At 39.1% G+C, this 17,418-nt stretch overlaps 1 protein-coding gene across 11 annotated transcripts in view; it reads left to right on the forward strand.

The window, feature by feature from the left end:
* The window catches only part of CCDC102B (coiled-coil domain containing 102B), a 150,760-nt gene that overhangs the window by 21,448 nt on the left and 111,894 nt on the right, over nucleotides 1-17,418 (forward strand). For all 11 annotated transcript variants that reach the window (XR_009454112.1, XR_009454113.1, XR_009454115.1 and 8 more), the window contains exon 2: nucleotides 15,623-16,244. Coding sequence is in view for 5 of the 11 variants with exons in the window: in XM_059706345.1 (XP_059562328.1) it covers nucleotides 15,623-16,244 (622 nt within the window). In the remaining 6 variants the exon portion in view is untranslated. The remainder of the gene's footprint in view (nucleotides 1-15,622; nucleotides 16,245-17,418) is intronic.

The raw sequence follows: 17,418 nt of genomic DNA on the forward strand, positions 1-17,418 counted from the left end.
CTCCTTATGCCAGTACTTCATGGTTTTAATTATTATAGTTTTATAGCAGGTTCTGTAATTCCTCTAACATTGTTCTTCTTTAGTATTTTGTTGTTTATTTTTGAATCTTGGCATTTTCAAATGAAGGCTAGAATCAACCTGTCAATTTCCACAAAATAAACCTTCCTAGGTTTTGACTGGAATTACAGGTTGAGTTGGGTGAACTTTTCATCTTTACAATTTTGATGTCTCCAGTATATAAACATGATATATCGCTACATTAATTTAGTTGTTATTTGTTTCTCTCACTAACATTGTAGTTTATACAACATAAGTTTATCCATATTCTATAAATCCCTAACCATTTGGATGTATTTGGTGCTATCATAATATAATTATGATGCTATGTAATATTGAGTTTAAAATTTGATAACTGATAAGTATTTGTTTCTAGAATACAGAAGTATACCTGATTGTGTATATTGACTTTATATCCAAAACACTTACTAACTTGACTGTTCTAATAGTCCATGAAATGATTTGAATTTTTTAGTGACAAATCATACTGTAGGAAAATGAGTGTTTTCTTTCTTCCTATTTATCAGGTGTTTGGGGCTCCAGAATTTAAAAACAAATAAAAACCTCTCTACTATCTAATATATAGACTCATTATTATTTATTACAAAGTTACATTGTAAAGATTGACATTTTAAATGTCGGGTACAGATATTTCAAAATAGTAGGAGAAGGTTCAGCTTACCCAGTATTAGAGTGGAAATCTCATTTGTCTTTGGGGTGGTTGAATTCCCTGTCAAATGTTTTGTGTTATGGAAACTGCAAATGTGTTTGGTTAAATTCTTTACCCTTAAGCTTTAGACTCAAGAATAATTTAAAGGAAATTCCATCCATATGTTTATAATTTAATATGTTAGGCTGATTTCCCCTTCTCTTTTTTACATTTGATGTGTAAGAACTCTCTTGAGTTGCTTCTTTCAGGGATCTTTTGGCGAGATTAGACTAAGTCACAAACCAAAAATTTCAGTTTGGAATCCAACATACATCAATAATGTGTGGATTCTGAAAAATACCAATAAGTTTTCTTATTTTGAATCTAAATGCCATAAATACAGAGTTGAAGATTACTCCGTGGCATTGAAGGTCAGTGAAAATAATTCTGATTAGTGTTAACTCAGAGTCAACAAATTTTCTTATTGTTAAATTGTACTATACTTTGGAAAATTGTTAGTATTCTTAGTAATTCTATAAAATATCCTTCTTTTACCATTTACTATTTTATGAGAGTCACTGTTCAATGAACTATTTCAACCATACATTTTCATTTACTTCATGAGATCTGTCAAACAATTTCTAAATGTCTAGTCTTTTCATTTCTAGGCCCCCTTCTTATCTATCATAGCATAAACCATGTTTAGCAAACATGTACAACTTGGATATAAATATGCAATATTGTATGTTAGTGATTATTAATTTATGGTCTGCAATGCAATGATCATTTATTGAGAACTCGATTATCCTATGCAGACACTTTATATTTTTTGAGTCTGAAAAAGACATTATAAGTATGTGACATGAACCTTAGAAACAATAATGACACATAGAAATTCATATCCCAAGTATGTTGAAAGTAACTATGATTCCCCTTACATCTTTGTTTGCTCCTGTATAATTATAGTGAAAATGGATCAAACAGAAGAGTGATTTGACATGGAGGAATTATTTTCTTTGAGTACTGCCAACATTTCTATATATACATAAATGTTTAGCTAGCTTAGTCTTCTAAATAATAATACTAAAGTCATATACAACCAGGCTAAAAAGCATGTGTGTACTATGTGTATATGTATACATATACATTTCATACACATACATATATGTGTATATACATGCAAATACCTGTGTGGTATTTATATTTTGAGGTGGCTTGGGAAGGCACTTTAAGAGTACTGAGACCTTGTTGTTTTGTTGATGGTTTCTTTGGCTGTGCAGAAGCTTTTTATTTTGATGTAGTCCCATTTGTTCATTTTCTCTTTAGTTTCAAGTGCCCTAGGAGCTGTATCAGTGAAGAAATTGCTTCGGCATATGTCTGAGATTTTGTTGCCTTTGGATTCTTCTAGAATTTTTATGGTTTCCCGTCGTACATTTAAGTCCTTTATCCATTTTGAGTTTGTTCTTGTGTATGGTGTAAGTTGGTGGTCTAGTTTCATTTTCTTGCATATATCTGTCCAATTTTCCCAACACCATTTATTGAAGAGACTATCTTGGCTCCATTGTATGTTCTTGCTTCCCACTGCGTGGGAAAACATATTTGCCAGCGTCATATCTGATAAGGGCCTAATTTCCAAAATTTATAGGGAACTCATACAACTTAACAAAAAGAAGATATACAATCCAATCAAAAAATGATCAAAGGATCTAAATAGACACCTCTCAAAAGAGGACATTCAGAAAGCCAAGAGACTTATGAAAACATGCTCAAAGTCACTAATCATCCGAGAGATGCAAATCAAAACAACAATGAGGTACCATTTCACACCTGTCAGACTGGCTATCATCAACAAATCAACAAACGACAAGTGCTGGAGAGGATGTGGAGAAAAAGGAACACTCATGCACTGCTGGTGGGAATGCAGACTGGTATAGTCACTATGGAAGACAGTATGGAGTTTCCTCAAAAAACTAAACATGCAACTCCCATTTACCCTGTGATCCCACTTCTAGGAATATATCCCAAGAAACCAGAAACACCAATCAGATAGGATATGTGCACCCCTATGTTCATAGCAGCACAATTCACCATAGCTAAGATCTGGAAACAACCTAAGTGCCCATCAGTAGATGAATAGACTAGAAAACTGTGGTACATCTACATGATGGAATACTATGTTGATGTAAAAAAGAAGGAACTCTTACCATTTGCAATGGCATGGATGGAACTGGAGAGCATTATGCTAAGTGAAATAAACCAGTCAATGAAGGAAAAATACCACATGATCTCACTCATTCATGGATAATAAAGACCATTATAAACTTATGAACAATAACAGATACAGAGGCAGAGCTGCCTCAAACTGATTGTCAAACTGCAGCGGGAAGGCCAGGGAGGGTTGGGGGGCAGGAGGTAGGGGGGTAAGAGATCAACCGAAGGACTTGTATGCATGCATATAAGCATAACCAATGGACATAAGACACTGGGGGGTAGGGGAGGCCAGGGGATTGTCAAGGGCGGGGGGAAAAAGGACACATATGTAATACCCTTTGTAATACTTTAAGCAATAAAACAATAAAAAAAGAGTACTGAGACCTAATTCCTTAATTTCCCTCTTTTGAATAAGCAATTTAATGTAATGTTCATGAAGACAGTTGTATTTCAACTTTCTTGTTCTGAGGCCAAAAACGTGAGAACAGGGCATGGCATGTTGGTGGTCCCTACCATCTTTGTCCAGTGTTCCTGGACTTTAGATTTTTCTTTTACAAGAGACACAAAAAGTCGGTATCAGCTGCTATTTTCTGTAGTTTTCTGGATGGTGTTATGGGTTGAAACGAAATTCTTCCCCTCAGGCCTCAACCTCCCTAAATTAAAGGGCAACGAGACCATATACTTTGTTGTGCCGTTTGGGTCAGGACACCGGCATTTCTCCTAAACATTGGAGAAAGAAACAATTTGGCATAGTGATAATAGCTCTGAACTTTGAGATGAAAGATCTGAATTAAGCCCTGTTTTTGTCACTTATCAGGTTTCCTGACATTGGTCCAGGTACCCATACCTACCTAATCGAATTTCTGTAAGCACTATGCGTAGGTGTGGCTCACAAAAGTCTGAATTCACTGTAATATCGCTGCTCTTAGCTTTTTGATGTGGATACATTTTAGCCAATTTGGATTATTAATGTAAAGGACATAATATTGGAAGATGAAACAGACTTAAAGAATACATTTTTTATTTAAAAATTTTATAGCTACTTTTCAGAAGTAACTATGACAGTCATTTGGGCTGTATTCTCCAAACTTCCTTATTAAGCCTGTGAAAACTTTCCAATCAGCTAACAGAGAACAGCCATGCACATTCCATCAAATGGGTGTGAGGAAATATTACTAAATCATTCTGACATACAAAGACTTTCTCTTGTTTAATACAAAGGATAACCAGATCTGTGAAGAATTTTTGACTTCGTCTCACATTCTTTTAAGAGCATGTGTGAATGGGATGCATGGCCTAGGAATTTTGTTGAGGAAATGCATCGGGCAATTGGGATATTCTGTGGTTTTGTTCCCGGAAATTCTGAAATAAATGTAAGTATTGGAATGTTGATGAATTTGGTATGAAAGAAAATCTATAATTCTAACAAATAAGTAGCTTTCAAATAAAAAGTAAAAAGCATAACCCCTCTCTCTTAATATCACCTGCTTGATAGTGGAACTGGGGTAGGGATTCTTTCATATGTAATTTGCTCTTACTAATAATAATTATAATTTTGAGTTGTTAGGCATGTGCTCTTCTGGGTTTTATTTTAATTTCTTTTAACTATTATCTATGGGTAAAGTTACATTGTACTCCATATTACTTAACCTCTATGAAATTATACAATATGATATATACAGGGCCAAGTGAATTCCAGATTCCTGGCCAATTTTGGAAAGCAGTAGAGTAAGATCTTTGATATGATCAGGTTTGTTTTTGCAGTGTTCTTTCAAAAGAAAGTACACTCTTGACTGTCAGCCACCTGGAAATAGTAGCAGGATTATTTAGTATGAAAGTAAGATTTGACTGGATGCTATAGCTCCACCATAGCTAATACTACTTTCATTTTTAGCTTAAGGTCTCAATGAATGTTTTTGGCTTATTTATTTGGCATTATTAAGTTGGATTAGATTGCAAAAAATTGGGGTAGTTTGTGGTTTTGTTTACTGAAACCTTGAAATAAACACAAATATTAGGAAATGCTGAGGAATTCAACAAGTGTCATGATTCCAGATAGGCAATAAGTAGCATAAATTGCATATAGAATGTTTGAAGAAATATACTAAAGCTGTGAACTCAGACCTTAGATAAAGTATCCTTATGCCTTACTATTTGTTCACTGGCGAGACATTTGAGGAATATTTTTAAAGATAATTTTCTTGAACCTGATTTGCATTTCTAAGAACTACACAAGAGTAGTTAAATTATGTTATATCCTCCAAGAAATTCTAGATTATCTGAACCCAAATTTGTATTTGGCAGGCAAAATACTACAAAAGCTTTGAGATGATCAGCCTGTCAGAAAAGAGAAATGTTATTTTTCCAAGACTCATTACAAATTATACATTGGCACTTTATAAAATGGACTATTGATTGTGGATTTTGAATCCCTCCTTATTCTTTTATTCATATTCCAAAGGAGTATGACTGATCACTTTCTACCTCTGACTTATAAGATATTTTTGTTTTTTTCCACTTAAAAGCACAGAAAACATTTCTGTTGTCTGAGAATGGCAGCAATAACATCAAGACATGATTTGGAGCCATTATTCTGAAATAGTTTATTTTGAAAGAAATGAAGTTAATTTTTATCATTGAACATTGTCTAAGAAAAATATTGTTTTTCTTAAATAATGTTTTAGTGGAAACCTAGACTAAAATAAAACCACCACATTGATTTAAAACAGTGCTACATGGCTTAAATGATATTAGGTAATGATAATAGGGTAAAGAGTTAGGAAGCAATGAAGAGTCAGAAAGAGGCATGGCTTATCATCTGAATTATATGCAGATTCTTTAAAATAAAGATAATTTCTAATGATCAGACAATGCAATTTATAACTTATTAATGGCTCTTGGCAAACATGAATATACTTGTTTTTAAATGTTTACATTTATGCTTGTCTTATACTAAAATGCTTTGGGGAAATAAGTAGCTAAGCTTTAAATAATTGGTAACATGTACAAATTTATTTTATAGTATTCACTTGCCCTCTTTGTGCAAGTATTTCCTACCTCTATAGGATTCTAAAATCTCACATTCACAGCAAACAGACTATAACCATTTGTATAATTCACCACAGTGTACGGGTTCTTAAATGTAATACTTAACCATGGGCAAAACTGGAACTATATTAAAATGATGTCATATAACCATTCAATGTCATTGTTTTACTTAATCACTGTGACTATTTCATTTATCACTGCCACAACTGCATTTTCAACATTTACTATTTAGGTTTCTTGCAAAGCGTTCTTAAAAATACATTATTTTTCCTGCTTTAGACCCATACAAATGCATACTTTAAATTTTTAAAAAAATATGTTTTTATTGATTTCAGAGAGAGGAAGGGAGAGGGAGAGAGAGCTAGAAACATGGAAGAGAGAGAAACATCTATGAGCTGCCTCCTGCTTGCCCCCTACTGGGGATCAAGATGGCAACCTGGGCATGTCCCCTGACCAGGAATTGAATTGGCAACCTCCTGCTGCATGGGACAGTGCTGAACCAACTGAGCCACAGGGACAGGGAACAATGCATAAATTTTTATACTAATCCTTTGTGCATGCTTGACAGGCTGCATTTTAAAATATAATATGGTATTTTACTTTCCTGAACATGGAAAACAGATCCCCCTTTCTCTTTTTATCAGAGTATATGGTGTCATAGCTATAGTAACAACTGTTCCTTAGCATTATGTTTTGAATCTATTTTTATCTTTGCTTATGGCTTTTATTAACATTATTGTGTTTGTAGTAGAGGACTTAAGCTTCTTTGGAGGAAAAATATCTAAAAAGAGTTTAATTTAGAATTCATTTCCTATAGGTTAATGGAAAGCAATAAGTATAAACAATAAAAAATCCCTTGGACCCTATTTTATCCTTCTTCCATAGTGTAACTTTTGCCAAAAATGCTTTTATTTCTGGTCTGCTTCACTCTTCAGATAATACATAAGATGTCACTTCAGCGAGACTTCTCTAAGTATGTAGGTATGTGTTGAACCACAGTACACTGTTAATTTCTTTCAAAGGCGTGGAAATACACGATTATTTGATGTATTGCTGTTGATTATTGGCAAGGGACCAGGATGGCAGAAGCCATGTCTGTTCCCTTCACTATCACAGAGGAGGCCAAAGGTAGACTTTCTGCCAAGATGCAGGGCCTCTAAGGGGATGGAGGAGAGTCAGGCATAGGTCAGCTAGTTGCTGCCGAAGGATGAGAAGCCAGGGAGAAGCGGGCGTGTGGAGGAAAGGCACAGTGCTCCTGTAAAGCAGTCAGATGGCACAATGAATATTGTTGAGGTGAGGTTTGTCTAAGGAACAGAGATGGGTGGCTGAAGCATGGGACACAGAAGCAGAATGACAGAGAAGGATGGAGGGATGGACAAGCCTCAGATCAGCAGTTCCATAATCTATGATGAGAACTGAATTCGCTCAGACCACCATGTCAGCTCAGCCATAAAAGAGAAGGAAATCTTGCCATTTGCAACAACATGGATAGACCTAGAGGGTATTATGCCAAGTGAAATAAGTCAGACAGAGAAAGACAAATAGTGTATGATTTCACTTCTATGTGGAATCGAAAAAACAAAATCAATATGTAAATAAAATAGAAACAGACTCATAGATACAGAAAACAGGCTGACAGTTGACAGAGGGAAAAGGCTTGGGACTGGGTGAAAAAGGTGAAGGGATTAAGAAGTACAAATTGGTAGTTACAGAGTAGTCACAAAAATATAAAGTACAGCAGAGGGAATATAGTCAATGATATTGTAATAACTATGTACCAGGCCAGGTGGGTATTTGAAATATTGTGGGGACTACTTTGTAAAGTATATGATTGTGTAACCACTATGCTGTACACCTGAAAACTAACCCTATATAATAAAAGACTAATATGCAAATAGACCGAACGGCAGAATGACCAGTCTCTATGATGCTCACTGAGCACCCGGGGGAGCACTACTCAGCCAGAAGCCGGGCTCACGCTGGTGAGCACAGCAGTGGTGGCGGGAGCCTCTCCCTCCTCTGTGGCAGTGCTAAAGATGTCTGACTGACAGCTTAGGCCTGCTCCCCGCCATCAGTTGGACATCCCCTGAGGGCTCTCAGACTGTGAGAGTGTGCAGGCCAGGCTGAGGGAACGCCTCCCCCCCCCCCCCCCCCGCCCAGTGCCCAAATTTCATGCGTCGGCCTCTAGTTGTTATATATCCCCAAACTGGGTTGACCCCTTGTAAGTGTATGACTTAGGCTGCTTACATTAAGACCCTAAGTCCTAGGTTCTCATCTCTTGGATGGAAATAATAGTATTGAGTATTGAACTGAATAATATTAATATAATATAAAATTCAGATTATAACTTTATTAAATGAAATTCAGAACTTTTTGTAAAATTAATTTATCTATTGCAATCTTTTTCTAAGTACACCATTACCCTTTCAAAAGAGAAAAAAAAAACTGAAAAAATTAACTAATGCAATTCCAAGGTGACATATTAGGAACTTATGTAGCACTGAGGAAAACTGTCCCCTTGCCTGAGAGACAGCCTTGGCCAGTCAATCTGGCGGCGTTTTCCCATCTAACAGTCACAAGAACTGAGTGAGATGTGTGACATATCTGTCTCCTTTTACAAATGAGGGTATGAGGCAGTTTATGAGTTTGTCCAAGGACATCTATTTAGGAAGTGACAGAGTCAGAACTTTAACCAATAGAGCCTGGGGCCCAGTTTCCTATGTATTAAAATCCTCCTAAGTGAGAAATAATATGTTTAGTAATATTATCTATACATCATATGCCCATCAAATTTTATTTATTTGGTTCTGTACTGCATTCAAATATCTGTGGTAGTAATCATGGAAGCCTGATTGTATGAACACTTTTAATAGCTTTATTAAGGTGTAATTGATACAAATACTGAACACATTTAATGTATACAATTTGATGAGTTTGGACATGTACATGCACCATGAAAACAGAGCCCTAATCAAGGTAATAAACATACCCATCACCTCCTAGAGTTTTCTTATGCCCACACTTTTTATGGTGAAAATGATGCAAAAATCAGAATAAAAGACCAAAAGGTGAATAGCATTAAAGTATTTTTTATTTTTTTAAGTATTTTTTCATACATCAAAAGCATTGTGCTACAACACTGACAAATATTTTTACAGTCATCTGAAATAAAACATGAGTATGCACACATATGTGTAAGAAAAACAAATGATTTAATAAAGACATAGGATGATTAAATATCTCCATTTATGCTTTCTTAAGAAATGCTTTGGAGCAGGAAATACTATTTAAGTTCAAGGACTGAATGATTAAACCCACTTCAGTTTTATTTATAGTCAGATGTGAAAAATACATAGTTAATTGGTAGGCAAGATCTCAATGTACCAGAATCCAATTATAGAGTCTTCAAAAATATGAGTGAAGGAAAAGTTAATGAGACATTTTTAAAGACATTACAATTTCAAGGTACTGATTTATTTTGAAAACTGGCAAGGTTAAGTTTAATTTTAATATGCTAAAATCAATTTGCTGTCTTCATTTTAGAATTTCAACTAAAAGGAATAATTCCTTATGTATATAATATATATGTGAATATATATTATATAAATTATTTGGTGTACTTTTAATTAAAATTTTCTTTTCTCTTTTATTTTAATACTAGAGGCCTGGTGCTCAAAATTCGTGCAAGGGTAGGGTCCCTAGGCCTGGCTGGTGATCAGGGCTGATCTGTGGGGGGTGACTGGTGGTGCGATTTGGGGGGCTCTGCAGGCACCTGCCTTGACTGGCCTGGCACCACCCACTTGCTGGCCCTGCCCCCCCGCTGTGGCTGCCAGTCGGAGCCTGGGGGCTGGGAGCAGCTCCTGTGTTGAGCGTCTTCCCCCTGGTGGTCAGTGGTCATCATTGCAACTGGTCATTCTGTCATTCAGTCTATTTGCATTTTAGGTTTTTATTATATAGGACTAGAGGCTCAGTGCACGAATTTGTGCACCAGTGGGTTCCCTCCACCTGGCCTGCTGTATCAGGCTCTCTGACATCCCCTGAGAGGTCCTGGATTACGAGAGGGTGCAGGTCAGGCAGAGGGACCCAACTAGTGCATGATTGGGGCCGGGAAGGGACACGGGAGGTTGGCCAGCCAGGGAGGGACCACAGGAGGTCTCCAGGGCATGTCTGGCCCATTTTGCTCAGTCCCAATCGCCCGAACCCCAGCAGCAAGCTAACTTACCAGTTGGAGCATCTGCCCCCTAGTGGTCAGTGCATGTCATAGCGAGAGGTTGAGTGGCGTTAGCATATCACGCTTTGATTGGTTGAACAGATGACTGGACGACCGGACATTTAGTATATTAGACTTTTATTATATAGGATTGCTCTTGGTTTACTAATTGTCAAAGAAATTTGGTCAGTTATATGCTCAATGCCCTCTGAATTATAGTAAATGAAGGGAACAATTGCTTCAAATCAGCATTAATTAAAATAAGCTTGGACATCTACTATTCCTAACAAAAATAATTGCAACCATGAATCCATACTATTGTAATAAGTATTATAGTAAGTGAATTGGTTTGATACCTCTACAGAACACTTGTTAAAATATATTTGTTTTTCTACAACTGAAAGTGATATATACATTTAATATTATATACTCATTATTTTAGTAAATAGAGACTTTTTAATTTTGTTTATATAATGAATCCCCTCAGTTGATTAAATGAATGTTCCAGAAAGAGACAGTTTATGATCTATCTATACTAATAAAAGGGTAATATGCTAATTAGTCCAGGAGACCTTCTGGGAGACCTTCGGACATCCTTCCGGACAACGCCATGGTGGCAGGCCCGAGGCAGAGGTGGTTAGAGGTGCCCAGGCCAGGAGTGGAGGGCAGTTGGGGGCAAGCAGGCTGGTGGGGGGGGGCAGTTGGGGGCTGAGTAGGCTGGCAGAGGGGGCAGTTGGGGGTGAGCAGGCCAGCAGGGGGGCAGTTGGGGGTGAGCAGGCCGGCAGGCAGAGTGGTTAGAGGCAATCAGGAAGGCAAGCAGGTGAGTGGTTAGAAGCCCGCAGTTCCGGATTGCGAGAGGGATGTCTGACCAGTAGTTGGACATCCCTTGAGGGGTCCCAGTTTAGAGAGAGTGCAGGCCAGGCTGAGGGACACCCCCACCAGGCACAAATTTCATGCACCAGCCACTAGTAGCTATATACACTGAGTGACCAGATTATTATGACCACCTGACATTTGTAGGCAAATTAGCTATAATTTCACGCTGAAGTTGCTAGAGGGCCAGACCATTATAAATAGGGAAGCAGGTTGTTTACCACGACAGTAGAAGTGATTTTTTTATGAAGATATGGGTAAACAATGTGGTTTAAAAGACTTTGAACGTGGGATATATTTGAATGTGAGTGGCCAGATTATTATGACCACCAATCAGTACTTCGTTGGGCCACCTTTTGACTTCAATATGGCGGCGATTCTTCTTGGCATTGACTCCACGAGATGTTGAAAGGTGATGCGAGGAATCTGACACCATGCCTGATGAATAGCACTGTCCAGTTCTGTGAGATTTGATGGTTGTGGAACCAGCTGCCTGATGGCTCTTTTAACTTCGTCCCACAAATGCTCAATTGGATTGAGATCTGGTGGTTGTGGGGGCCACCTAAGCAAGGTAAAGTCTCCCTCATGTTCTTGAAACCACTCCTGCACAATACAAGCACCATGGCATGGCACATTGTCTTTTTGGAAGAAGCCATCTCCATTGGGATACGCCATCAACATGATAGTATGAAGTTGATCAGCAATGATACCTAGGTATGTTGTGCTATTCAGACGTTGTTCCATATGAATTAAAGGGCTCAAATCATGCCAGGAAAACATGCCCCAAATGATAACACTGCCCCCACCAGCTTGAAGGGTTGTACTCATGCATGTGGGGTGCATGCTTTCATGCTGTTTCTGCCAAATTCTCACTCTGCCATCTGCATGATGCAACTGGAAACGTGATTCATCGGACCACATGACTTTTTCCCAATGCTTGACTGTCCAATCCTTGTGTTCCTGTGCGAATTGGAGATGTGTTATCTTGGTAACTGCAGACAGCAAAGGTGTTCAAACAGGCCTTCAGCTTCCATATCCCATACAATGCAGTGTATGGCTAATTTGCCTACAAACATCTGGTGGTCATAATAATCTGACCACTCAGTATATATATATATATATATATATATATATATATATATATATATATATATATATATGTATATATATACTAGAGGCTCGGTGCACAAAAATTTGTGCACTTGGGGGGGGGGGGCGGGTGGTCCCTCAGCCCGGTCTGTGCCCTCTTGCTGTCTGGGACCCCTTGGAGATGTCCACCTGCTGGCTTAGGCCCACTCCCCGGGGGATCGGGCCTAAGCTGGCAGTCTGGCAACCCGGGAGTCCTAGGGGATGTCCCCCTTCAGGATGGGGGTCCCCACTGAGGTGCCTGGCCAGCCTGGGTGAGGGGCTGAGGGCCATTTTCAGGCATGCCCCCCCAGCGACCTAAGCTCCCAGCCTCTCCTTTTTTTCTTTTTTCTTTTTCAGCGCCTCCTTGAGTGGAGGCCAGGGCGGGCTGGAAGCAGGTATCTGGGATTTATTTATCTTCTATAATTGAAACTTTGTAGCCTTGAGCAGACACAGGGCAGGCGGGAAGCTTGGCTTCCTCCATCACCGGGGGCAACCCAAGTCTCCTGCTCACTCCAGCTCTGTGACCACCACCATCTTAGTTGGATTAATTTGCATACTTGCTCCTGATTGGCTGGTGGGGTGGCTTGTGGATGTAGCGGAGTGGTGGAGTATTGGTTAATTTGCATGTTTCTCTTTTATTAATATATACTAGAGGTCCGGTGCACAAAAATTTGTGCACTCAGGGGGAAGGGGGGGTTCCTCAGCCCGGCCTATGCCCTCTCGCAGTCTGGGACCCCTCAGGGGATGACCACCTGCTGGTTTAGGCCCGCTCCCCAGGGGATTGGGCCTAAGATGGCAATCAGACATCCCTCTGGCAGCCTGGCAGCCCTCGGGGGATGTCCACTTGCCAGCGGGGAGCAGACCTAAGCTGCAGTCAGACATCCTTAGCGCTGCTGAGGAGGCAGGAGAGGCTCCCACCACCACCACTGTACTGGCAGCCATCAGCCTGGCTTGTGGCTGAGCAGAGCTCCTCCCATGTGAGAGCACACTGACCACCAGAAGGCAGCTCCTGCATTGAGCGTCTGCCCCCTGGTGGTCAGTGTGTGTCATAGTGACTAGTCATTCCCAGTCCTTCTGCTGTTAAGGTCAGTTTGCATATTACCCTTTTACTATATAGGATAGAGGCCTGGTGCACGGGAGGGGGCCAGCTGGTTTGCCCTGAAGGGTGTCCCGGATCAGGGTGGGGGTCCCCACTGGGGTGCCTGGCCAGTCTGGGTGAGGGGTTGAGGCCGTTTTCAGGCTGGCGGGTGACTGAAGCTCCCAACCTCTCTTTTTTTCTTTTTTCTTTTTTTTTAATTCTGGGATTTATTTACCTTCTATGGATGTCACTGGAACTGAGAGCCAGCTTTAGCTCTGAGGCTTGGCTCCAGCTCTGAGACCTCGGCTACTGAAAGCAGGTATCTGGAGTTTGTTTGGCTTCTATAATTGAAACACTGTTGCGGCTCCAGCTCCGAGGCTGGCTGGCTGAAAGCAGGTTTCTGGGGTTTGTTTAGCTTCTATAATTGCACCATTGTTTCTTAGACTGCAGCTCAGAGGCCGGCAGCGGCAGGCAGGGAACCTTGGCTTCCTCCATCACTGGAGCAAGCAAGCCTCCTGTTTGCTTCAGCTGCCTGGCTGCCAGCCGCCATATTGGTTGGCAGTTAATTTACATATCGCCCTGATTAGCCAATGGGAAATGTGTTGGAGGTATGGTTAATTACCATGTTTGTCTATTATTAGATAGTATATATATATATATATATATATATATATATATATATATATATACACACACCCACACACACACACACACACACACACACACACACACACATATATATCCCATGTTCAAAGGCTGTTAAATCACATTGTTTACCCATATCTTCAGAAAAATATCCCTTCTACTGTTGTGGTCAACAACCTGCTTTCCTGTTTATAATGGTCTGGCCCTCTAGCAACTTCAGTGTGAAATTATAGCTAATTTGCCTACAAACATCAGGTGGTCATAATAATCTGGCCAGTCAGTGTAAAAGCAAATGGAAAACTGAGAGAAATTAATTTCTTGTACGTAAATTATATGCACCAGCAAATCTTCTTTGATTATAAAAATAGGCAATCTTATACAAACACACAGCTTTACTAACTTGTAGATTAACCTGCATATTTTAATCATTTATTTTAAAATATTCAAACTGCTATATCCTCAGTATAGCAATATTGCTATATTGAATAAGTAATGGATCTGCATAATTGATAAGAAGTATTTGAATTTACAAATTAATTTGCTTTTTGCTATTTTATATATAAAGCTGTTTTTAATTTTGTGAAAAGCTTTGAAAGTGCTAAAGCTCTGTTTAGTTTATCTCTGCTGAGAAGACTTCAGTTTTAGAAGACAGTTTTCTCTTCTTTTGCTGTGCTCTGAGAGCACCCTGTTCATAGCTTAGGAAGCTAACACCGACCTGACCCATAAGATGTGTTAAAAAGATTGAATAAATATATTTTTATACTGTTAATTATCTATTTTTATTATATGTGCTTATCTAATTCTCTGGAATATAAAGACAAAGACCATTTGTTATTCTAAATATCCTATTTTTAGGAGCTATCATAATACATTAACCATAGCAAGAATTAATTCATGTAGTAAATATCCTTTTGATTGCAATTAACAGGAAACTCAATGATCAACCTTTTAGTAAATATAGGTAATCTTTCTCACAGAGCAAGGAAACCAGGGCATTAACGCAGAGCTCGGTCAATAAACTATTCTTCTGTTCCACCATTTTCAATGTTAAAGGGTAACTGTACACTCACCTTATCCAGAATCATGTCTTTGTTTAGGAAGGAAGAGAGCAGAGGAAAAGGGTTTCTTATTCTGATGTTTTCAAATGTTTATAGGCAGGGAATTTCTCCAGCAGACTTTCCCTCACATCTCACCAGTAGAACCAGGCTGTATGCTTACTTGAGACCAATGAATGGCCAATGAAATGAGGTCATCAGGGAAGATTTAGACCAATCACAATTTAGCCTTTGGGACTAGGACAGGGGCTTAGCCTGCCAGAGATCAATAAAGTCTGCATTTCACCCAAACAAATTGTGCTTTAGTTATTAGCAGGGGAAAGGGGACCATCTGATAGTAAATGGACAATATGTGTTACACTAAATATTACATGCATAGCATTAGATTTGTTAAAATGAATTACTCATGTCATATGCTGTCCACAATTGTATCTTCATATTTTTATTTGTATTTGTTTGGTAAAATTCAATATAAGCAACTCCTGTTTTATTCAGGGTAATTACAAATGCATAAGTTTCTCTATATTTTAGTTATGCTTAAAAATATATTCAATATTGAAAAGATGTATTATTTTTTTTCCAAAAATTTTAAATGTAAGTTTTGCTTTTGTAACTGCAAGGGAATTTCAAAAGTTAATTATGTGGGTTTTTTGTTTGTCTTTTCTTAGGTCTGAAAAGATAAATATGAATTTAGAATCCATTTATCGGTTAATTGAGGAAACACAAATCTTCGGAATGCAGCAATCAGCAGTTAAACCACCTCCTGACATGGGAGCACCTGCCTCGGTCCCCAGGGACACCTTTAATTCCTGTTGGCCACTTAATGGGCTACAGTCTCATGCTGCCCACAGCTTCTGTGCTCACGCGTGCAACACCAATGAATGGGATATTTGTGAAGAGCTGCGCCTGCGGGAACTTGAAGAAGTCAAGGCCAGAGCTGCCCAGATGGAGAAGACCATGCGGTGGTGGTCAGACTGCACAGCCAACTGGAGGGAAAAGTGGAGTAAAGTTCGAGCTGAGAGAAACAGTGCCAGGGAGGAAGGAAGACAACTCAGAATGAAATTAGAGATGACAGTGAAAGAATTGAGTGCACTGAAAAAGAAGCAAAGTCCGCCACATCAAAAGGAGACCTTGGAAGCTAGAGTTGCCCTGAACCAGACGCGTCCTAGTTTCACAGATGTGTCCTATGTACAAAGGGATCAATTTCAAACTGGCTCGCAAGTGTGTGAGTCTATCAGCGAGTGTCTGGTGAAAAGAGAATTTCCCACAAAGGAGAACAGAAATACTATGGTAAGCAAATAAAGACAGTAATCCAGAGTCTACGGACATATTAGAATGCCTTAGACAGTGATGGGAGGAAGGGGAAATCACAGATCCAGGGGGGACTATATTTGTTTTCCATAACTCAGTGCTGCACACTGGGTGACTTCAGTGACAGAAAGTTCTAGAGGCTAGAAGTCTGAGATCTGAGTTGGTTTCTTGTGAGGCCTCTCTCCTTGGCTTATAGATGACCTTCTTCTCCCTGTGCCTTTACATCATCTTTTCTCTGTACGTGTCTGTATCCAAGGTTCCTCTTCCCATAGGAGTGCCATCATTAGGTCCATCCTAATCACCTCCTTTTAAAATAATCACCTCTTTAAAGACTCTGGCCCCAAATACAATCACATTCTCAGGTACTAGGGGTTAGGACTTCAGCATATGAATTTGAGGGGATACATTCAGACTATAATTGTGATCATAGATTTTTTTTTTTTTTTAGCAAAAATGTATTCAGCGTTTTGTTTTTTTATGTGAAAAGGAAATGTTTAGAGAGACTTCTCTCCATTTATCCTTGCTATGTCAGTAATATTATAAATTATTCATACAGTAGTTTGAACTTTCCCAAGGTTTGGAATTCTGCCCTCACAATTAATTCCTGTAAAATGGGTACCATAGGCCAATACCTTTAGGGAATGCCTCATACCCATTCTTGGAATTTCTTGGTATACTTACACTCCTGAAGTTCCTAAAAATTCTGCTTGAAATATAGTTTTTAAAACCTTTTTTTAAAATCTAGCAGTTCATACCCATATTTATCTATGAACCACTCCTCCCCACATTTTGTTAAAACTGGTAATTACTATTAGCAACCCATGGAACATATTTCAGGAAACTTTAGGAATTCATGTTATCTCTTTTCATAGAATTAGTTTATCTTATCTAATAAAAGAATAATATGCCCACAGCCAATAAGGAGGGAATATGCAAATTGATGCAACAAATATAGCAGTGCTGGCCTGAGCCATGGAGCTGGCCGGAGCGGTTGGGAGGCTTGGCTTCCTTGGTCACCCCAGCTGGCTCTGTGGCTGCCACCCAGACAAAGCCATAGTGGCAGGGCAGAGGCAGAGGTGGTTAGGGGTGATCAGGCCAGGAGGGGAGGGCAGTTGGGGGCGAGCAGGCTAGTAGGGGGGGCAGTTGGAGGCAA

The sequence above is a fragment of the Myotis daubentonii genome, chromosome 8 (assembly GCF_963259705.1).
Source record: "Myotis daubentonii chromosome 8, mMyoDau2.1, whole genome shotgun sequence".
NCBI lineage: Eukaryota > Metazoa > Chordata > Mammalia > Chiroptera > Vespertilionidae > Myotis > Myotis daubentonii.